At 42.2% G+C, this 27179-nt stretch overlaps 1 protein-coding gene across 3 annotated transcripts in view; it reads right to left on the bottom strand.

The window, feature by feature from the left end:
* Positions 1-26526, bottom strand: part of RNF130 (ring finger protein 130) — a 136841-nt gene extending 110315 nt beyond the window's left edge. For all 3 annotated transcript variants that reach the window (XM_072840457.1, XM_072840456.1, XM_072840458.1), the window contains exon 1: positions 26265-26526. In XM_072840457.1, the coding sequence (XP_072696558.1) occupies positions 26265-26511 (247 nt within the window). In that variant the 5' untranslated portion in view covers positions 26512-26526. The remainder of the gene's footprint in view (positions 1-26264) is intronic.
* Between the last annotated feature and the right edge of the window lie 653 nt (positions 26527-27179).

Here is a 27179-nt window from a genome sequence, read left to right as displayed (position 1 = left end):
GGATCTGTTTCTATTACTTTACTTTGTTCTCATGTATCCTGTTATTCCTAAGCTTCTTTATACTCCCCCTCCCATCCTTCTCTACTTCTGAAAGCACTGATCACATTTTCTCCATTCCCCACTTTTCCTCCATTTATATATTCAAGTTCTACTTTAGAGATTACTCTTAAAATGTTAACATGCATACCTGATAAAGAGTTTATATTTAATCAATGTCTCTAGTTCCTTCCTGAATAGCGCAGGCTCTTAAACTATGTATTAGTTTCATAGGGCTATCCCAACAAAACACCACACACCTGCTGGCTTACCCAACAGAAATTTATTCTCTCATAGTGGTGAAGGACAGCAGTCTGATATCAGGGTGCTGGCAGGGTCCCACTCCCTTGAAGGCTTCAGTGGCAAACCCTTCCTTGTCTTTTTTTTTTTTTTTTTTAAGATCTTATTTATTTTATTTATTTATTCATGAGAGAGAGAGAGAGAGAAGCAGAGACACAGGCCCCATGCAGGGAGCCTGACATGGTACTCGATCCTGGGTCTCCAGGATCCTACCCTGGGCTGAAGGTGGCACTAAACCGCTGAGCCACTGGGGCTGCCCCCTTCCTTGTCTTTCCCAGCTTCAGGTGACCCTGGCTTCTGGCTGCATCATTCCAACCTCTGCCTCTATCTGCACATGGCCTTCTCTACTGTGTCTATGTCTTCACTTGTCTCTGAGGATACTTACTGTTGGATTTAAGGCCCACCTGGGTAATGTAGTATGCTCTCATCTCAAGATCTTAATTTAATTACATCTGCAAATATAACTTTTTCTAAATAACATTTCCACATTCATGGGTTCTGGGGGTTAGGACATGGACACATCTTCTGGGAGGCCAACATTCAACCTACTGCTGAATACAGCTCCAACCATCCCCTTTCATCTTATGTGTAATGACCCGTATTCAGTTCCATCTTGCTTTAATTATTCCATCCCTAATATTTAATGTTTCATACAGTCAATGCTTGTTAAACGTTACCTACAGATACTTGTCAGTCCTTATGTCAGTATGGGATCTACAGAGAAACAGACCAGTAAAATATGTGTGTGTATAAAGAAATTCCTTATAAGGAATTAGCTTATGTGATTATGGAGGCTGACAAGTTCCAAGATCTGCAGGGTAAGTCAGCAAGCTGGAGAATCAATGGTGTGGTTAGTCCAAAGCCTAGCAGCTTGAGACCAAGGAAGAGCTAATGTTTCAGTTTGAGTCTGAAGGCAGGAAAAAGCAAAGGTCCTAGTTTGAAAGCAGTCAGGCAAGAGGAATTCTCTCTTATTGGAAGGAAAATCAGCTCTTTGTTTCATTCTGGCTTTCAACTGATTGGATGAGGCCCACCATAACTGGGGATGGCAATCTGCTTTGACCTACTTTATTTAATCTACCAACTTAAATGTTAATCTCACTAAAAATACCCTCACAGAAACACCCAGAATGTCTGACCAAATTATCTGGACACCCTGTGGGGACACTTAAAATTAACCATCACAGGGATGCCTGGGTGGTAGTGTACGCTAAGCTTCCAACTCAATTTCCGCTTAGGTCACGATCTCAGGGTCTTGAGATCAACCCCTGTGTCAGGCTCCGAGCTCAGGAGGGAGTCTGCTTGAAGATTCTCTCTGCCCCTCTGCCCACTCATGTGTGTACACACACTTTCTCAAATAAATAAGTCTCAAAAAAAAAAAAATTAACCATCACTATCCTCTTCACATCTCACTTTTTCCTTTTGTGTTTCGTTTTCTCCTTCTGTTTAAGAAGAATAAGAACATCCCTTTGATGTTCTTTCAAATGAGGATCTGTTCAGGGTAAAGTCAGGTTTTTGAGTAAACTTGTCTTTTTATATCTGAAAACATCCTTCAAATGATCCCACTCTTGAATGACCGCTTAATTAATTACCTAATTAGGTAAAAATTTCCAGAGAGTTACTTTTCTCTCAGCACTTTGAAGATATTCCATTGTCTTCTGCTTCTTATGATGAGAATAGCTAAAGAAAACATTTTAATTGTGTGAGCTCTCAAATGTTATTGTATCTAATTTTTCATTTTTGAATCTAGTATCCTTAAAAAGTAAAATAAATGTGTCCCTTATTTTTCTCCTAATTGGCAAATTTTACCTTCTTTGGTTATATTCTAAAGAAACAAATTTTTACAAGTCATTGTCTTTCTGTATAGAGTTTTTAACAAGAAGGCAACATGAAGACATCTTCTGTACACCTGGAGTGCTAGATGTATCAGACTACATTGCAAGTAGGGTCATACTAACTGAACTGTCAGCAAGTATAATTGTCAATAGCTATCCATTATCTTTCATCTTCTATACTTAGTTACTATGTATCACAAATGGATTTTGATTATTTTTCATATCCTTACAACTTAAATATATCTGCTGGATATTCTCCATGACATAATAAAAAGCATCTTAAGAGTAATCTTAAATGATGGCTAATACCAATCACTTCATCTAAAAAGTTATGCTCAAAAATAATTTCTATTACAATTGACACAACATCTTCATGCACGACAGATGCTACAATCAAAAGAACTAAAAATCATGCTAGGTTCTTAGACAAACTGGTATCATGGTGCAGCAGAAGTATGTTATTTAATCCACCACACTGTCCATTCCACAAAAGCATTACAGCACTGAGTACAAGTCTTTCTGTAGCTCTCTATTCTGTGGACTCCTGTCCACCACACTTTGTTCTCAACTCTCTGCATACTCTTGCTCATCCTTCTGTTGCTAGCCTCTTTGCTGGAAGTGTTTCACTAAGCATCTGCCCTGGGCCCTCTTTTTTCAGTGGGCAACCTCAATCCCTCCCATGGTCTCAACGATCACCCTCTGTATGTAATGTCTAACTAAATCTAAATCTCTCTCTTGTGCCTTATTCTGTAATTTTCAACTGTTTGCTAGATAGTTCTCCATGAATACTGAGTATCTCAAACTCATTATCTTCCCCCCTCAAATGTGATCTTCCCAATGTGGAATTCCTGACTGCCAGCATCATCATTTACCTAAACATAAACACATAAAACTGAAATCCCTGTTGAAAAACAAGGAAGTGACAATTAAGAAACAAGACTAAATAGAATGTCCAGTTTTCTTTGCCACCAAAACCCCACCAACGCAGAAGAAAGCCACTGACTATACCTCAACACTGCTGGTACACGGAAGGAGGTAAGGATACCATTGGACAGGAGAGTCTTTGAAGGCATTATTCCTTTCTCCCATCCCAGTTTTACTGAGGTATAATTAGCAAATAAAAACTACATATAAAACAACAAAAACTACATATATTTAAAGTGTACGATGTGATGATTTGATACGCATTGTGAAATGATTATCACAATCAAGTGAATTCATATATACATCACTTCACTTACTTTTTTTTTTTTGTATTTGGTGAAAACACTTAAGATCTAGTCTCTTAGCAAATACAAATATGTCAACATGCTGTATATAAGATCGCCAGAACTTATTTCATCTTATACTTGAAAGCTGGCAACACCGGAAGGTACTATCAATTCTTGGGCAGAAAAGTAAGGAACGTGGGAGCATTTCTGTTTTATTTATTACTTCATTCTTCTGGTACTAGTACTTCCAGTACCAATGACTTGGACACAGTGACAATGTTAACAAAAACTGGGCTATCTGGAACATAATTTCATTTTTTTAAATTTTTATTTATTTATGATAGTCACAGAGAGAGAGAGAGAGGCAGAGACACAGGCAGAGGGAGAAGCAGGCTCCATGCACCGGGAGCCTGATATGGGATTTGATCCCGGGTCTCCAGGATCGCGCCCTGGGCCAAAGGCAGGTGCCAAACCGCTGCGCCACCCAGGGATCCCCTGGAACATAATTTCAAACATAAGAATGATGGCTTCAACAATACTTAACTAAATTAAAGGGTCACACACCATATCAAGTAGGGGATTTGTTCCAGGGATGAAATGATGGTTCAATCTCCACAACTGAATGTGATGCTCTACATTAACAAAATGTAGGACCGGGGATCCCTGGGTGGCTCAGCGGTTTAGCGCCTGCCTTTGGCCCAGGGCACGATCCTGAAGTCCCGGGATCAAGTCCCACATCAGGCTCCCGGCATGGAGCCTGCTTCTCCCTCTGCCTGTATCTCTGCCTCTCTCTCTCTCTCTCTATGTCTATCATAAATAAATAAATAAATCTTAAAAAAAAATGGAGGACCATGTAATCATCTCAATAGATGTACAAAAAGCATTTGACAAAATTGAACATCTATATATGACAAAAACTCTCAACAGGAAAGGTATAAAGGGAATGTACCTCAACATAATGAAGGCCATATAAGACAGGCCCACAGCTAACATCATATTCCATTAATGAGAAGCTAAAACTTTTTACTCTAAGATCAGGAACAAGACAAGGATGTCCACTCTCACTACTTCTATTCAACATAGCACTGGAAGTCCTAGCCAGAGCAATTAGTCAAAGGGCGGAGGGGAGAGGCATCCAAATCTGAAAGGAGAAAGAAAAACTGTCTCTATTTGTAGATGATATTATATATAGAAAACCCTAAGGAGTCCACTAAAAAGCTGTTACAACTTATAAACAAATTCAGTAAAGTTGCAGGATACAAAATCAATAAATATGCATTTCTAGACACTAATAATGAATTACTAGAAAGAAAAGTTAAGAATCCCATTCATAATTGCATCAAAAAGAATGAAATATTTAGGAATAAATTTAACCAAGGAGGTGAAAGAGCTGTTTACTGAAACTTATAAAACATCGATGAAAGAAATTAAAAAAAAAAAAAACAACAGTAAGTGGAAAGCTATTCTGATTGGAAGAATTAATACTGTTAAAATGCCCATACTACCCAAAGCAATTTACAAATTCAATGCAATCCCTATCAAAATTCCAATGGCAGTTTTCACAGAAATAGAATAAATAATTCTAAAATTTGCATTGAACCACAAAAGGGCCTGAACAGCTAAAGCAATCTTGAGAAAGACAAAGCTAGAGAGATCATGCTTTCTTATTTCAAACTATATTACAAAACTAATCAAAACTGTATATAAAAACAGATACACAGGGGTGTCTGAGTGACTCAGCTGGTTAAGTGTCCCACTCATGATTTCAACTTAGGTCATGATCTCAGGGTCTTGAGACTGAACCCCGTCCCATGTCTGGTTTCATGCTGGGTGTGGAGCCTTTTAAGTCTCTCTCTCCCTCTGCCTCTCTTCCTACACCCTCCTCCAAAACAAAAAAAAGACACATAGATCAAAGGAACAGAATAGAGAGCCCAAAAATCCACACATATTTGGTCAATTAATTTATAACAATAGAGCCAATAATGCACAACAAGGAAGGGATGGTCTCTTCAATAAATGGTGTTTTGGGAAAAACAGACAGCAACATGCAAAAGAATGAAGCTGGACCACTATCTTTCTTTTTTTTTTTTTTTTTGGACCACTATCTTATACCATACACAAAAATCAACTCAAAATGTATTAAAGACTTCAACGTAAAACCTGAAATCATAAAACTCCTCGAACAAAACATAGGCAGGAATTTCCCTGATTTGGCGATGATTTTTAAAATTTAAGTACAAAGTAAAGGCAAGAAAAGCAAAATGCACAAGTAGGACTCCATCAAAATAAAAAGCTGCTGCACAGCTAAGGAAACATCGACAAAATGAAGAGGCAACCTACTGAATAAGAGAAAAATATTTGTAATTCATATATCTGCTAAGGAGCTAATATGCAAAATATATAAAGAACTCATATAGCAAGAACATTTCTTCACATTGGGGTCCTTGTTTTATGCAATATCCACACAGTTCTCTACCATTCCTTACATTTGAGAGATGCTAGCTAAAAGTGTGTGATACTGTTGTTAACCTTTGAATAGATAATATGTGAGTTAAAAGAAATGACTCATCCTCAGAGGAGAAAAAAAAAGAAAAAATGATGGGCTAGGAATAGCTAACTGCTGAGGAAGGATAAGAGAACATGAAAAAAAATCATGAAGTCAGTCCCTGTGGAGGACAATTAGGGAAAAACCCCACTGTAAGAGACTACTCACATGAACGAATGAGAACAGGAGGTTTAAAGCTTTGAGATGTCCATAAACTGATATTTATAAGTAATAAGAAAAACTTTTAGATCACCTTAAATAACAACTAATCATCAAGACTTGTTGAAGTAGGTCTTGAGATTAGTCTATAATGATGGAGAAGTCTATCTAAGGAACTATTATTCAGAGAGGAAAAAAGATATTTTATATCAAGATAATAGACATCCTTTAGAGAAATCTAAGTGAACAGAACTCAAGAACCTAAGAAACAGAAATGAAACTTTGATGGGAGCAATATACCTATGTCAACCGGCCAAAGAAAGTAGATATGAAAGCTCTTAATATTTTCACAGAGCTGGTAGACAAGAGTACTGATGGGTATCTAGAGAACTGTGAAAATCTTGTTCAGCTAAACGCAGGGTGTCTAACAAGTTCGTGATTTGCTTCACCATCATTCATATCCAACAAGATAATGGCTAGGGATAACCAGAGGAAACTGCTACCAGAACCCAACACACATCCAGGACACAAAACAACTAGTAACTTGGAAGAAAGCAACCCATCATTACAGAGTATGCAAAACCCAAGGCAAAGATAGCTGAGTAATTACAAATTATCCTGATGAGGAAGAAAATGAAGAAACCAGCAGGAATGCACAAGACAAATTAAACTTTAAGAAAGACTCACACAAAAGCTGTAAAGGCAAATGCAGGATGACAGTACAGACTTATAATTTTTTTTTTCAAAACTTAAAAAGCCCAGGAAGAGTTAAAGATTGCAAATAATGACAGGAACAGGCAAAACAGCTTCTCTCTCACCTTCCCCAAAGATTTTTTTTTAAGTTTTTTTCAGAGCAAGAAAAACAGGAAAGAAATAGGTCTACTGCTCACAGTCAACAAAGCAGTGGACGAAAACATTTCTCAGAACCTTGTTTTGCTTTTGTTTCCTCTAACAAGGAGAATAACCTGAGAATGGAGACAGTAGCAGGATGGATAAAGGACACTGAAACTGGGTGCGGAGACTGTTAGCAGATATACAGATTCTCTCTGATACACTCTCATCTCAGTAGAACTGCTGTATCTTGTGGATTCACGCTGGTTTCTTCAAGAAGTCTCATTCCTTTAAGATGATCTATGTAATTTTCCAGCGTTCTTTTCCCTGGGATTGGCAAACTTAGAAATAACATAGTTGCTTTCTTCCAAATTTCTAGTCCCTTTGCTCTCCATCACCAAATGCAAAGGAAATTTCCCAGACCTGGGCAAACATCCTCAATAGCGTCAGCAGGGGCTAGCCACTTAATTTTGAGACAGTACACATTTCTTTGGCCTTCTCTCTCTCTCCTCCCAGTCCCCCTGGCTATCCAGTCTTCCCAGCACCTTCTGTTGAAAAGACTTATTTTCCCCACTGACTTGTCTTGGCATCCTTGTCAACAATCAACTGATCATAAATGCAAGGTTTGTGAGATCCCTAGGGGATCCCTGGGTGGCGCAGCGGTTTGGCGCCTGCCTTTGGCCCAGGGTGCGATCCTGGAGACCCGGGATCGAGTCCCACGTTGGGCTCCCGGTGCATGGAGCCTGCTTCTCTCTCTGCCTGTGTCTCTGCCTCTCTCTCTCTCTGTGACTATCATAAATAAATAAAGAAAAAAATATTAAAAAAAAATAGGTTTGTGAGATCCCACTTCTAGTCCATTGATGTATTGGTCTGTGCCAGAACCACACTGTCTTGTAGTTAAGTTTTGAAAACAGGAAATGTGAACCCTTTGATCTTGTTCTTCTTTTTCAAAATTGTTTTGTCTACTCAGGGTCCAAGTGAATTTTGGAATCAGCTTGTCAATCCCTGCAAAGACCCAGTTGGTATTTTCCTAGGATTATGTTGAACCTGCAGGTCAATCTGCCATATTAACCATAGCAGATCTCTGGATTTGTGAATATGGGATGACTCTCCACTTATTTAGATCTTTAATTTCTTGTGACAATGTTTTGTAGTTTTTGATCCCAATGCCGTTTTAAATGGTATTTTTAAAAATTTATTTTCTAATTGCTTGTTTCTGGCATATAGAAGCACAATTCTCTTTTGTATTTGTATTGATCTTACATCCACTGACTTTTCTAAGTTTACTCGAGTTAAAAAAAAAAAAACCATTCCGTTATAGGTAATAAGAGATTCAGCTTTACTGATGTTTCATTATGGAGTAACACTGCCTGCTTTTCTCAATCCGTGTCTAGTTGTTGTGTCTCCTATGGTATCTGAGGTATCCTAAGTGGGATCCCACAAATGTGAAAAGGATAGTAGTGACTCCCTCACACATGTGTTTCACTTTATTGCAAAATAGCTGAGTTATGTGGGTTTACAGATGAGACCTTCTACTTTTAGATTTCATTAGACAAATGCCGTAAATAAAACCCTGAACAGTAAAGCAATAAATAAATAAATAAATAAATAAATATTGGCAAAATTGACATTTCTACTGCTGTACAAGCCCTTTCTAGTCACCATGAAAGGGCAAAACAAAAATAAATCAACCCCCCCAACCCCATATCCAACCTAACATGAAGACTATTAGAAATACAGATTTATTACAGCTGTTGACTTAAGTGCTGGGCCTTAAGATGCAATGTCTAAGAACACCAAGAACATGGAATAACATTCCTAAGTATAATGCATACACTGGGGATATTTGTGTATGCACAGCCAGAAAAGTTTGTGTTCTCATACTCCAGGGAATGGGTCAGAGTGGCTAACAGTGAACATAAGGAAGCTGTTAGGAGGCCACGGTCTGGATAAGAGATGAGAGTAGGCTGCAGTAGATGGGGCAAATGAACACATTTTAGAGACCTTTAGGAATCTGGATCAACAAGACTTGGTAAGCAATGAGATATGGAGGCTGACGGGGGTGTCTCAGTTTCTGGCATAACACACTGGGTAGAAGGTGGTGCTGTTGGCTGACATGGCACACAGTGGAGGATGAACGGAGTTCTGGTGGAAGACGATGAATTGTCCTGGACATATTGGGCCTGAAAGAAAATGGAGAGGGAGAGAATAGTCCCCTAAGCGCATCCCTGTACAACACTCCCTCTGTGTAACTAGATGTGGACACAGTGTGCAGGACAGCCACAAAGCAGGCAACCCACATGCCCATCAACAGAGGAACAGATAAACTGTGATCTACTCATGTTCTGGACCACTGGCAAAACTACAGAGTAACAAGTTCACCTCACATATTAGTGATGGAAACAAAAGAAACTAGTCACAAGAATACAAAAGAAGGCCTATCAAGATCTATGTGCATCAAGTTAAATGACAGGTACCACCTGTGGTGTTCAAAGTTTAGGAAGGGGGAGGTGTCATGACAGAAAGGGGGCTTCTGGGGAACCCCATGGGGCTGGTGGTGCTCACTTCCATGACTAGGTTTGGGGTTACATCAGTGTGTACACTACAGTAACTCAGCAAGCTGCAGACTTATGATGGGGTATTTTTCTGTGTATGCTGCGACTGAAAATGTTAATTCAAAAAAAAATCTGCTTATCTCACTCCTCAGGTTAAACCCTTCAACTGTATTCAGATACATGCTATGACATGGATGGATCATGGATGGACATTATGCTTAAGTAAAATAAGTCAGTTGCAAAATGACACACACTGTATGATTCCACTTATATGAGACTCCTAGAGCAGTCAAAATTTCGAGACAGAAAGAAGGAGGGTGGTTGCCAGGGGCTGGTGGAGGGGGATATGGGGAGTTTCAGTTTTGCAAGATAAAAGAGTTTTAGAGACTGTTTGTACAACAATGTGAATACACGTAACACTACTGAACCGAACATTTAAAATTGGTTAAGATGGTAAGTTTTGTATTCCATGTATTTTACCACAACTAAAAATTCAAACCAACCAGCAAACCCTTCAAAAGTCTTCTGTTCTTGACATAAAGTAAAAAATCCTAACAGCCCAGAAAGTACTGACCTACCTTTCCACCTCTACTGTATATCGCTGTCTCCTTTACTCTAAATGATTCACTTATTTCCTCCAGCACACACAAATGGTTTTTTTGTACCTTTTGGTCTTCGTACAGGTCCCCTGGCCTTGGAATGGTCTTCCTTTCTGTGTCCCTCTTAGTTTAACATCTGCTCATGCTTTTGTCCCTGCATTAACATTTAATCAGAGAAGCCTTCCCTGACCATCCTAGACTGGGCTAGCTCTCTCATTTATGCCCTCCTGGCATCCTGGTGTTTTCCCCAAGAATTATTAATAAAGCTACTTGTAAAACTAAAAAAATTAAAAAAAAAATAAAGTTACTTGTGTTATCATCTGTTCAATGTCTGTTTTCACCATGAGATAATTAACAGGTGTTGACTCCCCTTGCCTCCCTGCCCAGAAGCATGCAAGAACTTCTTGTCCTGTCTGCCACACAGTAGGTACTTAATGAGTATGTGCTGAATGAGCATTTGAAGCAGTTGCCCATTTGAGTTTAGGATTTCTGATCCAGATGAATCACAATCTGGTGAATCCCAGAAGAGTGCCATCAGAAAAGTAACCTGTAAACAGCACTCTAATGTTTACAAAGTGATGAATGTGTGCAAAATTATGGATCTGTTAGGGAACCACTGATCCTTGGCAAAATTTCAGAAATTATTAAAAGAGTAACTGTAGACCCTGAGAAGAGAAAGCTGTAATCATGGGATCCTAGCACAAATTCATTACCTATGAAAGGCAGAATAATGCCCTCCCTCCCTGACCCCAACCTAATCCCTGGGACCTGTGAATACCTTGGGTTATAAGCACAAGGGAATTAAGGTTACTATTCGGCTACTTTAAAATAAAGAGATTACATCCTGGACTGTGTGGGTGGGTCTAAGGTAATCACAGGGTCTTTTAAATATGTGAGAAAGGGGTAGGAGTTCAGATAGATGTCTCACCATGAGTTCTGAAGACAGAAGGGACATGAGCCAAGGAATGCAGGTGGCCTCTAGAAGCTGGAAAAGGTGAGAATGGAGAATGGATTCTCCCTTAGAGCCTTCGGGAGAAATACAGGATTGCCAATGCCTTGATTTTAGCCCAGTGAGACCTATTTTGGGCTTCTCACTTCCAGAACTTAGGGCAATAAATCTGTGTTGTTTTAAGCCACCTAGATTGTAGTAATTAGTTCCAGTGGCAATAGGAAACAAACACACTACAGCTGAGCCATGAAAGAGCTCTTTTCCAAAGCTCCTGACCTAGCAAATCAGGAAGAGAGTAAAATATCTTTGTTCCTTTTTTTTTTTTTTTAATTTTTTATTTATTTATGATAGTCACACACAGAGAGAGAGAGAGAGAGGCAGAGACATAGGCAGAGGGAGAAGCAGGCTCCATGCACCGGGAGCCCGACGTGGGATTCGATCCTGGGTCTCCAGGATCGTGCCCTGGGCCAAAGGCAGGCGCTAAACCGCTGCGCCACCCAGGGATCCCAAAATATCTTTGTTCTTTCCATAAAAACACTTGATTATGTCTTTTAAGATATCGTAAGACTAAGAAATAGGAACCAAATGTGGAGTCAACGAAGTAAATTGGAAAACTCTGTGGAGTGCCCATGCCCCAAAAGTGCTGACGAATGGAACACTGTCAATTGTCTTAGAAGATTCTGAGCAACACACTATGAGGGTCTGTCACATTCAATACTTTTACCATTACTCAAAGCAGAGATTCTTAACTTTGGGTTTGTGGACCACTTGGAGCTTTAAGAGGTCTCTAAACCTTACTGAAGTTTTGTGTATTATCTAAATATGTATTTTTTGGCAGAAAGCTCCATGGCTTTCATTAGTCTTAAGAGGATCTAGAGGCTCACAAGGTTAAGACCTGATTTAGATGAAGATATAAAAGGTATGCTCATTGCATTCACTGTTGACACTAAGCTGCTGGAAAGAGCAAAGACTGTGGGTGACACATCAGGATTCAAACAGTATCGTGAAAGGCTGAATGGACAGGCTGTATCCAGTAAAGATAAAATCACAGAGCTTAGGGGAGCCACTGAAAAAGACTCAGAAGGTTTAATCAACAGTAAGCTCAGTTCGAATCAGTGATTAGGGATACTGAAATAACTTAGAGGACTCTAGACAGGTGTCCAGCACTATGGAAAAAAGCAGTTCTACTCTCTCCTGCTTTGGTAAAATCAAATGCATCACTCTGTCCAGTTTTGGGTTTCCTTTGTATTCATTTCCTAGGGCTGCCGTAACAAATGACCACAAACTTGGTGGCTTGAAACAACAGAAATGTATTGTCTAGCAGTTCTAGGGAGGCCAGAAGTTGAAATCAGAGTGTCAGCAGGGTTGGCTCCTTCTGGAGGCTCTGAAGGAGAAATTGTACCACGCCTCTCTCCTAGCTTCTGGGAGTCGTCAGCAATCCCTGGTGTTTGCTGGCTGTGGCAGCATAACCTTGACCTCTGTTTCCCTCTATCTTCACTCTGTACCTCTCTTTTTTCCCCTCTATCTTCACTCTGTACCTTTCCTTTTTCACTCTGTACCTCTCTGAATCCGCTCCTCTCCTCACAAGGACACCCAGGTTGGATTTTGGGCCCACTCTTAAACTATCACGATCTTATTTTGATCCTTAACCACTTACATCTGTCAAGATCCCATTTCCAAATAAGGTCACCTTCTGAGATTCCAGGTGGACATGAACTTTTATGGGACACTATTCAACCCACAGCATCCTTTAAGTGGAATGCCAACGGCAAACACATTCTGAAGTTTAGAAAACCAATATTCTTAAGAATGGTCAAAAGAAATAGGGCTATAAAGCCGAAGGGTTAGAGGGCTTGAATCAAACAAGGAAATTAACTACTGCTTACGAAGATTTGAACCAATTTTTTTTTTCTAACACTATCTTCCAGAGAGGAGTGTGGTAGATTTCTGTCACTGGTTTGTTCAAGCTTGGGCTGTACAATCACCAGACAGGAATGCTGAAGCTTCATATGGGTGGCTAGACTCGAGATTCTCATCACCGATGACCACCAAGTTCTGACATTCTGTAATTCTCTTCCCTTGTCTCTGTCTGCCCCTTTAGTTGGCCATCATACAGAACCATGCACTGTAAAGCTCCATTAGCACAGCACACACCATACAGGGGAGTAGGAAGTGGGCAGCCAGAAGGTACACATTGTGAAAAAAAACCTCAGAAGCCCTATGAAGTAAAAAATATCAGAACAGCTTCAGCATGAGCAGGGGTGAGTGGACTGGCAGGAGTGAAGGGGGTACACCATAGGAAGGAGTTCAGATTTCCAGTCTAAGGATGATAAGAAGACAATGAAAGGGTTAAGCAATGAGTGTTATGACTCCATGCAGAATCTTCAAGGTTATTCTGGCTACTGTAGGGAGAAAAGATTAACGGGAGTTAAGAGAAGCAGAGACCAGGAACGGGCAGGAGGTGAGAGCTGCCCATACTGTGATAGCAGAAGAAAGAAGGGCAAGCAACAGACTGGTATGTGTATCCTGCAGGTTAACTGTGGAGCAAAAACTGAATGTGGAATGTGAGGAAAGGAAGCAAGGACAACTCCTAAATTTGTTTAAATAGTAAGAGTAGACAGTGATGTCATTTGCTGAAATGGGGAAGACCGGGGAGCAGGGGGAGCAGACAGGAAGGCAAAAAATACATCAAAAGCTCCATCTGAGGCCCATTAACCCAGAGATGTCCTTGGGACGTTTAGGTTGAAGATACCAAGCAGGCAGAGTTGAATGTGTGACTCCAAGGCCCAGAAGGTAAGATGAGGCTGAAGGTAATCTGAAGAGACAATAGCAGACATTGGGGAGAGAGAAAATTGTTGCCTCAGAGAGCTGTCCCACTTCTCTGGAAAAAAGTATTTTTGGTGGCTGGCTTAGTCAGAAGAGTGTGCAACTAACTCCTGATCATGAGTGAGCCCCATGTTGACTGTAGAGATTACTTAAATAAAAAATTAAAAAAATATATTTTTGGATTACTGAACATTGTTAAGTATCCACTTGTTTTTGCTTAAATTTTATGTTAACATAAATTTTGCCAGGTGGGTTGTTCTGATTTTCTCCAGCAACATTCAGCTGCGTGGTGACAGGAGGTGCAGAGACGATGCATGATACGTGGTTCACCCAGGATTGAGATTTTGCCAAAAGAGTCTGATACAGAGAAAAAAGGGGTGATTATCATGAAGAATCATGGAATCTACATCAAACAGGGAAATAAGTGAGAAGCCCTGAGGAAGCTGAAAGAGCACCAAAGGAGGCCAAGGGTTGGGGTCATCCTATGCTCAGTCAATGCTGAGGCCTTATCACAACAGACTGGGGTGGAAGGTAGTTGCCAGAGAAAAGGAAAACACTATGAGCCAATGTAGCAGCTACAACAATAATTATTTGTTGTTTGTCTATAGATGTAGATCTGTTTATAAGATAAAATCAGTTAATTCACTGGTAGCATTTCCTGATTTCAGAGTCTGTCAGTGCCTACTAAGTAGGAATGCTCTAGACACAGTGCTTAGTTTCTGCAGAACCCTACGTACTAATGCAGCCCTGGAGCTGGAAAAGACTGCAGATGTTGGGAAAGCAGGGAGCTTCAGGAAAGGAAAAAAAGGGGTAGGAGCAGAATTCATTTGTAGTGTGGAAAGGGGAAAAAGTGGGGATCTTACTGCCCATACACAGAAAAGACAAATTTATCCAATGGCATACAGTGAAGTGCACCTGCCCCATTCACCCTGTTGTCCCAAGTCCAAAAGGCAATCACTTTTAACATCTATTTTTAGTTGTTCTGGTGGTCACCATCCAGTTCCAAAAAGGCTTACAGCCATTATTTCAATGTTAGACACTATCTTTGTATTTACAAGTTCACAAATCAAGATCGTGCTTACTGAGGTTTCTCCATATTCCCTCTCTCCCGATTTACTTCCTTATTTTCCTCTGCAGTTAAACCTTCCCAGCATTTGAACTACACACACCCTCCTGAATGCTTACCTTGTGTGCAGAGATGAAGACACTGGCCCTCACTAGTTCCTGACGTGTCTTTTCTCTCTCCCATTTCTCTATCTTTGTCATCTATTTATAGTGATATATTCTTAAGGTTGGTAATGTTTACTTTCTGTTCTACAACTAATAGAGCCTCCCATACTTTAACTACAGATTGATTTTTAAACAGTGAAAACCAACGAAACCACTAAAGCATTAATATCATTATAGAAATGTTACAGAGCAGCTGAGCCCTGTGCTATGATTCCATTTCCCTTTCTAGGACCCGCTAACTGCTCAAAATCATGCCACATTTTACTTTTGTTTCATATTTGGATCAAGTATTCTTGGTCTTAGAGTTCCTTTTTTTTTTTTCTTACTAGGGAAAAATATGCCCTTTTCAATATATGTCTGGTATCTTCTAGTTTCTTACTCTTTCTGACCATGGCTTGGAATTCATTCCATGCTTCTTAAATCTAGGGAATACACAAACAAAAGAACAACCTGTTGATGCGGACTTGTTCCCTTCGGGAAATAGGACTTTTCCCCTATGAATGTTCTGTACTGAAAATTAACAATTTCGAGTGAGAGAAAGCGAGAGAGAGAAAAAAAGAGAAGAAAATGAGGAATGTCACCCACAATCAAATCAATATAACACATCTAGTTTTATTTTTGCACATTACTTTGAGTCCTTGTCTGCTGTAAACAAATTTAACATAGTCACAGTTCAATCACTGTATATTCATTTTTGTAGGATATAGGCAGCTTTCATAATCCCCTTTAATGGCTGCATAACATTCCACTGAGTGGATATATCATAATTTATTAAACCCATTTGGGAAGCAATACAAAGAAGTGGTTAAAGTATAGATGCTGCAATCAGACAGAGCTATATCACATTCCAGCTCTGCTGAATCCCTACAGTCACACGGATGGCATGTTCCCTCATCTGCTTTAATCCATCCCACGCTAATTACCTAGTGTCACCCTACTATGTTCCAGGTACCACACTGCACACTGAGTATACAAGAGTGGACACAGAAACTGCATCTCTGCCCTCAGAGACAAAACAAACTGGAAATATAATTTCCAATCCTGTACAGTGCCCTAAGGAAAAAAGACACTCAGTGAGAACCTGGAGAACCCTGAATTCCCATAACTACCTATGGCTGTTATTAAAGGACCATCCATGTATAGTACTGGCACCATCCTCAATCCACAGTATGTGTTAACTATATAACTGCCTGAGATACACTGAGAGCACCAGAGCAGCAAACATCCTCTTGGTAAACTCATTTCTCTTCTATTCTCTATCAATATAAATTCAACCCTTTTTCAAGTTGAGTTAATGGCTAGAAGTCTGATATGGGTCTTTTCTGTATTCATTTCTCTCATCATGCTCGTATTTTCTTTTATCTCCTTGAACAAATGGGGTAGATCTATAATAGCCATTTTAACATCCTTATCTGCAACTCAATAACTTGTTCCCTTTCTGATTGCTACTGATTGTTTTTGTCTGGCTATAGGTCAGATTTTCCTGTTTCTTAGCATGCGTGGTGATTTTTGACTGGATATTGGTCTTGGATTTTATGTCCTTGGGACCCAGAAGTCATTGCATCCCTTTAAATACTGTTGGGCTTTGTTCTGGACCAGTTACTCTGAATCAGTTCTATCCTTTTAAAGTATGCTTCTAAGCTTTGTTAGGTGGGGTCCAGAACAGATTTTTACTTAGGGCTGACATGGCCCTGCTCTATGCCCTGTGCATTAGGGGGTCTCCTTACACTGATGAATGAGAATATGAACTATTCTCAGCATCATGGGAACTTCAGGAGTTCTTTCACCTGCAAATTTCTGACAGTTCTTCACAAAACGTACAGATCAGTCCTCAACCAAAGACTTGAGGGGCCAGCTGCAGCTCCCCAGAGCCCACCCTCTGTGCAGCTCTCTCCTCTGGTACTTTATCTCCTTGCATGTCCAGGCCCATTCCAACTGCCTTGACCTCCCTGAGCTCTGAACTCTGTCTGAGCAACTCAAGGAAACCACCAGGTTCCTTCTGGATTCCCCCTCCTTGCATGGCAACATGCAAACACTCAGGCTGTATGCTGGGGCAGTCATCTGGCTCCAGTTTATTCCCTTTCTCTCAAGGATCACTATATCATACTCTTTGTTGATCTATTTCTAAAACTGTTGTTTCATAACTTTGTCGGGTTTTCTAGTCATTTTAAGGGGGGAAGTAAACCTGGTCCCTTTGACTCCATATGGCTGGAAAAAGAACTCATCAAGGTAGATTTCAAATTCCACATTTTTAACGAAGCCTTTCCAGACTACAAGTCCAGATCATGTTTTGTTTTTCTGGTCTTCGTTCCATTTACAATGCAGCACCCTAACAGAGGCCCTACAGTATCCTCTGTCCATCTATCCCCCTCTCCCCACCTGCCTACAAAGCCTGCCATCAGTTTCACCACCAGACCAAACACCACAGGATTAAATGCAATCATATATTCCAGTGGCTTGCTAGTGCCAGGCACAGTCCTAGGTGCTGGACTGAAACAAAGACAATGTTGTCCCTAACGGCCAGGAGCTCAAAGTCTGTGGCAGTTTAGGAATCAAACTTTCATCCATACAACCACAACATAGTTTTTAATGGGAAAAACTAAGGTATAAATGAACTCTTAGGATACAGACTGTCAAACGTTCTCTTAAAGGGCCAGAGAGGAAGTAGTTTAGACTTGCAGGCCACATAGACTCCTGTCACAACCACCCAATTCAAAAGCAGCCAAAGACAAGCGAACAGATGGCCACAGCAGTCTTCGATAAACTGTTTACAGTAACAGGTGGCTGGCCCCTGGCTGTAGTCTGCAGACCCCTGCTTTAGAAAAACATCCACCAATTGGTGAAGACAACCACATCATCTTTCACAATGTATACAAGGCTGATCTCAACAAGAAGGCTAAACTCTCCCAGGCAGGAAGTGCCTTCTGCACACACTATAGGACTTATATAACACAAGCGCAGAGTAGGTACTTTTTGGTTTTTTTTTAAAGATTTTATTTATTTGTTCATGAGAAACACAGAGTGTGAGAGAGAGGCAGAGACACAGGCGGAGGGAGAAGGAGGCTCCATGCAGGAAACCCGACGTGGGACTTGAACCCAGGATGATGTCCAGAGCCAAAGGCAGATGCTCAACCACTGAGCCACCCAGGCCTCCCTAGAGTAGGTACTTCTTAAGTACTTTTGTATTGATGCCATTTTGCATTTGAAGAGCTCCTTTGTTTTACCCAGAACTGCTTCCAACAGTAAAGAAAGCTACACTTACTACAATTTACAGAAAATAATGTCTAGTGCATAAAATACTCTAAGGATGATAAAACAAACAAATGTTGATGGTCCTGAAAAACAGTTTCATTTTGTAAATAAGTCAAGACTGCTATACTTAAATACTCAAAAGAATCAGGGATCCCTGGGTGGCGCAGCGGTTTGGCCTCTGCCTTTGGCCCAGGGCACGATCCTGGAGACCCGGGATCGAATCCCACGTCAGGCTCCCGGTGCATGGAGCCTGCTTCTCCCTCTGCCTGTGTCTCTGCCTCTCTCTCTCTCTCTGTGTGACTATCATAAATAAATAAAAATTAAAAAATATATTAAAAAAAAAAAAAAAGAATCAGCTCTGGGGACTATCCATTCATCCCACAGATGCGGCTGACATGGCCTCAAACACTAGACTTCCTCTCTTGAGAATTATCTAAAGAGAGAATTCACAAGCACATAAAAAAGCATGGACTCAAAATAACTTTCAATTGTCAAAATTCAAATCTATCTAAGAAAGACAAGGATTTGACATATTGCACACCATTTTTAAATTGCTCAATCAAAAATAATCTTACAAAACAAATTCTACAAGTATTTCAATGTATGTTTTCCTTGCTACACAGTATGTGTGTGTATGTATGCATATACATATGTATACACATGAAGTCATGTGACTGGTTTGAAAAGAATCACTCTTCTTTATAGGTGCATTCTGACAGGTCTGTTCAAAAAGATTTGTCTTACCACTTTACAGTCACACTTCGATCAAGGTGGAAGAATCTTAGACGTCATTTAATCTGACCTTCCTTCAAATGAAGGGTTACTCTTTTATAACATTCAAAACAATGCTCTGTAGTTCATCCATTTTTTAAAACTCATATGCAGAACTACACATGAACTAGAGGTGGCTTGGCCTCTATGAGTGGTCCAGTGTTGGCCAGGATCTAGACACCCAGATATATGAAGGCTGGAGAGGGCCTGTCCTGCAAAAGGCAGTTAACTTTATCTTCTTTCAACTCCCTTTAATGCAGATTTTTTTTTTTTAAAAAAACTGGAATTCAAGAATATTTATTTATTGAATTAACTTTTTTCTTAGTTTCAACGCACCATTCCACACATTGAGATCCTAGGGATTCTGTAGGCCAATATATCATTTAAAATGCCATGTTCTGGGATCCCTGGGTGGCGCAGCGGTTTGGCGCCTGCCTTTGGCCCAGGGCGCGATCCTGGAGACCCGGGATCGAATCCCACGTCGGGCTCCCGGTGCATGGAGCCTGCTTCTCTCTCTGCCTGTGTCTCTGCCTCTCTCTCTCTCTGACTATCATGAATAAATAAATAAAATATTTAAAAAAAATAAAATAAAATAAAATGCCATGTTCTTATCAAAATCACTGGCACAGCAATCAAAGTCTTAGAATGTGAAGAACAGTCAGAGGAAAAACTGAAGGCAGCAAATACGGACAACACTTATGAGAAGCTCTGCCATTTAAAGAAACAGAAATAGGATGGTAGCAGGATGGTTATTTGGCCAAACTTTTTTTTTTTTAAATATTCAAGTACTTATATGCCATGGATCATCCAAAAGTGAAGGAAAACACAGTATGTTAAACATTTATGTTAAACATTTTCTAAATTGCAAAATTCAATATAGCCCTGAGTGGCTCAGTCAGTTAAGCGTCTGCCTTCGTTTGGCTAAGGTCATGATCCTGGGGTCCCTGCTCAGCAGAGAGCCTGCTTTTCCCTCTGTCCTCCCATACCCCCCGCCCTCCACCCCCGGCTCCTGCTCTCCCTCAAATAAATAAAATCTTTTTTTTTAATTTATTTTTTATTGGGGATCCCTGGGTGGCGCAGCGGTTTGGCGCCTGCCTTTGGCCCAGGGCGCGATCCTGGAGACCCGGGATCGAATCCCACGTCGGGCTCCCGGTGCATGGAGCCTGCTTCTCCCTCTGCCTGTGTCTCTGCCTCTCTCTCTCTCTCTCTGTGACTATCATGAATAAATAAATAAAATTAAAAAAAATTTTTTAATTTATTTTTTATTGGTGTTCAATTTACTAACATACAGAATAACCCCCAGTGCCCGTCACCCATTCACTCCCACCCCCCGCCCTCCTCCCCTTCTACCACCCCTAGTTCGTTTCCCAGAGTTAGCAGTCTTTACGTTCTGTCTCCCTTTCTGATATCTCCCACACATTTCTTCTCCCTTCCCTTATATTCCCTTTCACTATTAATGTTTGTCCTTCTCCGACTGACTTACTTCACTCAGCATAATACCCTCCAGTTCCATCCACGTTGAAGCAAATGGTGGGTATTTGTCATTTCTAATGGCTGAGTAATATTCCATTTTATACATAAACCACATCTTCTTTATCCATTCATCTTTCGATGGACACCGAGGCTCCTTCCACAGTTTGGCTATCATGGCCATTGCTGCTATAAACATCGGGGTGCAGGTGTCCCGGCGTTTCACTGCATCTGTATCTTTGGGGTAAATCCCCAACAGTGCAATTGCTGGGTCATAGGGCAGGTCTATTTTTAACTCTTTGAGGAACCTCCACACAGTTTTCCAGAGTGGTTGCACCAGTTCACATTCCCACCAACAGTGTATGAGGGTTCCCTTTTCTCCGCATCCCCTCCAACATTTGTTGTTTCCTGCCTTGTTAATTTGCCCCATTCTCACCGGTGTGAGGTGGTATCTCATTGTGGTTTTGATTTGTATTTCCCTGATGGCAAGTGATGCAGAGCATTTTCTCATATGCATGTTGGCCGTGTCTATGTCTTCCTCTGTGAGATTTCTCTTCATGTCTTTTGCCCATTTCATGATTGGATTGTTTGTTTCTTTGGTGTTGAGTTTAATAAGTTCTTTCTAGATCTTGGAAACTAGCCCTTTATCTGATATGTCATTTGCAAATATCTTCTCCCATTCTGTAGGTTGTCTTTGAGTTTTGTTGACTGTATCCTTTGCTGTGCAAAAGCTTCTTATCTTGATGAAGTCCCAATAGTTCATTTTTGCTTTTGTTTCTTTTGCCTTCGTGGATGTATCTTGCAAGAAGTTACTGTGGCCGAGTTCAAAAAGGGTGTTGCCTGTGTTCTTCTCTAGGATTTTGATGGAATCTTGTCTCACATTTAGATCTTTCATCCATTTTGAGTTTATCTTTGTGTATGGTGAAAGAGAGTGGTCTAGTTTCATTCTTCTGCATGTGGATGTCATAAATAAAATCTTTAAAAAATTGTAAAACTCAGTATAAATAGAATTTATTGTATCTATCTCTTTTATCTGCTTGCTTGGCTATTTAATTTATATTAAAATCTGGTTTTTAGAATCTCCACCTCCTTTTGAATTCTTTTTCCTATCAGAGTCCCTGCTTCCAGGAACATACCTATTTTTTCTCTGAATATTTTGAAATCCCTATCTCCAGTAGCCCCTGCCTTTGCCGTTATGAATTTCAACATTATGTGACCACTTTCATACAAGGTCTTATTTCCAACATCAATCTCCTTCACTCTTTACCAGAATTTTAAAAACCATATTCAGGTTTAATGGATTCATCCAATAAAATTGCTTTCTTAAGCTTAAAATTAAAAAAAAAAAAAAACTATCGTATCCGTACAGTCAGCAAGATGGTCCCTCCCCCGAAAAGTTGATCATTTGGTAAAATTGTTCTCCAAGGCTGTAACATCTAATACTCAAAATTTCTATGCAAAGCAAAAGGCTGATACCAGATTCTTCCCACCGCACATCTGCATACACAATGACATCATCAACACAGGGCCTTTTCCTTCCCAACCCCTCACCCCAGGCTCAGACAAAAAGTTAGTGTGCACACACACAGATCACATTTACAATGTCTGCTCCATAGCAGGTACTAGCTAGTTTACCTTTGTTTCTGGTTCTAAGCTCACCCTTTGAATAGATCAGTAATAAGAAAGCAACTGTAATCTGCAAATAAATACAAGACCTGTTTCTCCAAAGGCCCATTTCTAAAAATGAATTCCTTATCAATTAAAATATGAAATGTGGTAGCACTAAACAAATGGATCTTCATTTACAAGTGAATTCTATTTAATGACAAAGAATGTTTTCAAAGTAGAACACTTATTTTATAAAGTTTTACACTTTCCAAAATGTACTATTAAAATACCAAAGCATCTTGGGGATCCCTGGGTGGCTCAGGGGTTTAGCGCCTGCCTTTGGCCCAGGGATCGATCCTGAAGTCCCAGGATGAGTCCCACGTCAGGCTCCCGGCATGGAGCCTGCTTCTCCCTCCTCCTGTGTCTCAGCCTCTCTATCATGAATAAATAAATAAATAAATCTTAAAAAAAAAAATACCAAAGCATCTAAACAAAAAGTTGCCTATTTATCCTTTAAGGATGTAGGACAAATAAATTTTGCTCAGTAATTCATACATGCGTAATTGATAGTAGCACTACAAAATAAGAAAGGTTTCACAAAACAATATTTCACAAATCAAGGCATAGATTTAAAATGAATCATGTTAAGCTCTAGGAAAATGTGAAGTTATTTTGTCTTTATGTTCATTACTGCCAAACACTTATCCTCAAAATGCATTTTCATTAATGTCACATCTAAGGGCCTCAGGCTGGTTCAGTGGGTAGAATATGTGACTCTTGATCTCAGGGTGGTGAATTCAAGCCCCACGTTGGGTGTAGAGCGAGAAAAAAGAAGAAAAGAAAGAAAAAAGAAAAAAGAAAAAAGAAAAAAGAAAAGAGAAAGGAAAGGAAAGGAAAGGAAAGGAAAGGAAAGGAAAGGAAAGGAAAGGAAAGGAATTGATTCACATCTCAACTCACAGCTGCTTTTGCCAGAAATTCTATTCATAACATTTTTTTTTGTAATCTAAATATCACTTTATTTACTGTCAATATAGAGTAAATCCTCAACATGCTAAGAGCTCTCTTCAATTCAAAATTTTAAGAGCATAAAGATAATTAGAATTGCAATATTTTCTCTTAAAATATAAAATTTTGAAGCTCACTAAATCAAGAATAGCCACTTTCTTTCTCGCTTTTTTACCGAGGTATAATCGATGAAGTTATTTCTTAAACAGGAGTAATTTTAACAGGTTTATATCACCATTGTTGTTTTTAAGATATATTCCTAAGTTCCTGCTGCCAAAGCATGAAAATGTCTTGGATTTCATGATTTACAGGTAAACTGATTTATAAAGGCCCTTACTAACACTTCAGGAAGAGAGATTTTTATCTATTTTGTTCATCTCCCCAGGGGCACAAAGGATTTCTTTTTTTTTTTTTTTTAAGATTTTATTTATTCATTCATGAGAGACACAGAGAGAGAGAGACACAGGCAGAGGGAGGAGCAGGCTCCATGCAGGAGCCCGAAGTAGGACACGATCCCGGGGCTCCAGATCAGGCCCTGGGCCGAAGGCGGTGCTAAACCACTGAGCCACCCAGGCTGCCCCACAAAGGATTTCAATTAATATTTGCTAGACTGAAAGCACCTACGTGCGCAGAACCCCTTGGTAGGAAGTCAGATCCAAATCACCACTCACACCCTGAGAAAACGAAGAACAGTCTCACGTATGAGAATGGAGAAAGGGAAGACACACTTAAGGAAACGGACCCCAGACTCAGCCTTTACACACTGCCCTAATGTGTTCACTTCGATGGGATGTCTAAAACCTCACCAATTTAGACTTTCATTTAGGTTAACAAGTTCAGTCTCTTTAAGAATGGAGAAACTATGGGGTGCTTGGATGGCTCAGTCGGTTAAGCACCTGACTGGATCTCGGCTCAAGTCTTGATCTCAGAGTTGTAAGTTCAAGTCCCCTGTTGGGCTCCATGCCCAGTTTTTTTTTTTTTTTTTTTAAAGATTTTATTTATTTATTCATGAAAGACAGAGAGAGAAAGAGGCAGATTCACTGGCAGAGGGAGAAGCAGGCTCCTCGCAGGAGCCATATATGGGACTCGATCCCAGGACCCAAGGATCACACCCTGAGTCAAAGGCAGACACTCAACTGCTGAGCTACCCAAGCGTCCCCATGTGCAGCTTAAAAAAAAAAAAAAAAAAAAAAAAAAAGGAAACCATATATACCACTCAAGAACCTTACTGAGGCAAATACGTCATCATTATGTTTTGCTGATGAAACTGAGGTTACGCAGCCAATTTACTTTCCCGGTGTCACATGCTAAGTATATGTACAACAGGGTCAGAACTTTTAATCCGACAGTGATGCTACCTCCCCAGGGATAAGGGACAGGACTCACCTTCATCCACACATTGGTTGCATGTTAGCACCCAATACCCTTCTATTCCAACACCTAAAACAAGCTTTCTCAAAGACAGGGCTTTCATTTGGGGTTGACAAGCAAGCAACAAGTAGTCTTTAAACATGGCACACTCTGTAGGCAAGAATCTAAAGTGAGGATCATGGATTTAGGGTGCCAGAAGGAACCCAGCCCCAAAGAAAAACCACAGATTACAAAACACCACACAGGGCCAGCTCTTGCTTCAGAACAGCTTGCCTCGCTCTCTTCCTCTTCCTCCCCTACCACGTGACCCTCATGGTTCTCAGCACCAGAAAATAGGCTACCATTGTTAGTGCCATAGTTTGGCAACATTCTGTGATCCAACCACAGTGACTGGCACAGAACAGGCACACAAATATTTACTAAATGAACGAAAGACCAAAGTTGTTTCTGCAGGCAAGCTGGGACCCTAACAGCCATTTCTAACAAAGTGGAGATGAGGATATGCACATGAAGCCCCAGACTGTTGGCGTAAAAATGAACTTTGAGAGGGCAGGTCTAAATGGGGGGGGGGGGGGGTAAGCAAGCTACAGGGAAAGAAAGCCTCGTAGGATTCTTTTTCTTCAGTCAGTATAAAACAGCTCACCGGTTCAGCACACAAATGCACATCTCAGGAGAGGCACGATGTTTTAATATTGTGAGTACAAAAACAAACACCATTACCTTATTTAGGCTGCCTTGTTTAGGTCATCTTAACATGAATAGCAGCTCAAAAAAAAAAAAAAAAGTCCCCTCAGCATTCTCAGGATGAGTGTGGGGGTGGAGAAGATAGCAGGCATTTCCCAAAAAGTTCGCAGTGGAAAACAAAACAAAACAAAAAAAAACCCGCAAAAAAACGAAAACAACCAAATACAACAAAAAAACAGCCCACAGAAAATATCCAAAGGAAGAAAGGGTCCTTGAAAACATGGCCAACAATTTACACAAATATACGTTTTATACCAAATCATTAAACAGACCCTGCGTGTTTTAGGAAGTCATGAGGATAAGCCAAAGGGCTTCAAAGACAATTCTTGAAAATGTTATCTATTTCCACTATGGTCTGCACCCGTGCCCCGAAGACTTGGCTACTGGTCCCCACCGGTATCAGATTCTTCATAATGTGAGATTTTCAGGCGTCAAATTACAGTAAGACTCCTGGGGCGGGACAGGAGCCAAAAGCAACAGGGAAGATGCCCATTCCTCCTCACCCTCCTCCCACTTGCCACTTAACAAAAACGGCACGTTTTTGCGTTAGAAAAGGGCCTTATCCTTGCAGATCCAGTGCAGCGTGAAGTCTGGGATCTCCGGGACGAGCCTGCCGGCTCCGAAAGGCAGGTCGGGACCCCGTCCCCCGGGAACGAGTTGTGCGCTCCTCCGCCCCCTCCTTTGTCTGGCCGGTCCCCGCAAACTCGCAGCCCGATGCCCCCGCGAACAAGCGGCCTCGACGACAAAGAACGCTTTCGAGTCTTCCTCAAAGGAGAGGAAAGCCCCCAGACGCGTCGGGACCTCAGCGCCAGCCGCCGGGAGGCCGGGCTGCACAGGACCGGCACCCCGGGCCCCGCGCGGAGGGGGCCGCAGTCTCCGCCGCCCCCGCGTCCCGGCTCTCCGGGCCGCCCCCGCCCCCGCCCCCGCCGCCGCCGCCGCCGCCGCGTCCCCTCCGCGGCCTCGCACTCACCCCCGTGGATGGGCAGCGGCGCCAGCACCTGGCCGCGGACCTCGGCCTTGGGCGAGTCGAGCCCGTAGCGCCCGCGGTCGATGCGGAACGTGAGGGGCGCGCCGCGGCCGGGCTCCTGCACCGTCACGTTGATGAGCGCCGTGTAGTACTCCTGGCTCGCGTTGTCGGCCCGCGCCGGCCACAGGCTGCAGGTCAGCAGAGCGAGCGCGGCGAGCCGGGCCGGGCCCGCCCGCGCCGCGCCGCTCATCGTCCCTCCGGCCGCCGCCGCCGCCGCCGCCGCCGCTCGCGGACCGGGCTCCGGGGCCGGCGCCGAGAGGCGGGGCGGGCGCGGCCGGCGCTGCGGCGGGAGCGCGCGCGCGCGGCCTGCGCGGAGCCGGGCACGAGCACGGCCCTCCTCGGCGCCGGGGCCCCGCCGCTCGCCGCCCTCACGTCCGCGGCCCGCCGGCGGGGACGCGCCCATGAGCCCCTGGGCGAGGGCGCGCGTCAGGCCGCGCGGGGTCTTCTCCTCGGGGCCCACCTTGGGCCGTGCGGACGGGCCCACTCCATCCCCCGGGGCTGGTCCCGCCGCGTCGGGGGCGCCCTGCTTGGAGGCGGCTGGGGTCAGGCGGGCGGCTCCGGGAGGCGCGCCCCACCGAGCGCCTGTGGAGCACACACGGCGCGGGCCGGACTGCCGCCCCCGCGCGCTCGCCCGCCCCGCCCCGCCCCGCCCCCTCCCCCCCGCCCCCTCCCCCCCCCCCCCCCGCCGCCCCCTCCCCCCCCGCCCCAGCCGGCGGCCGAGCGGCACCGCGCAGGCCTGCGGCGCTGCCCCGCCCCCGCGCGCCTGCGCGCTAGGCCCTGCCCGCTCCCGCCCGCCTGCACGAGGGTCCCAGCCGCCGGCCGGGGCCGTGCGTCCTGCGTGAGGGGCGCGGGGCTGGA

The sequence above is a fragment of the Canis lupus genome, chromosome 10, assembly GCF_048164855.1.
Source record: "Canis lupus baileyi chromosome 10, mCanLup2.hap1, whole genome shotgun sequence".
Lineage (NCBI taxonomy): Eukaryota > Metazoa > Chordata > Mammalia > Carnivora > Canidae > Canis > Canis lupus.
Note: the sequence above shows the minus strand (reverse complement) of the source record. Positions and strands in the feature narration are given on the sequence as shown.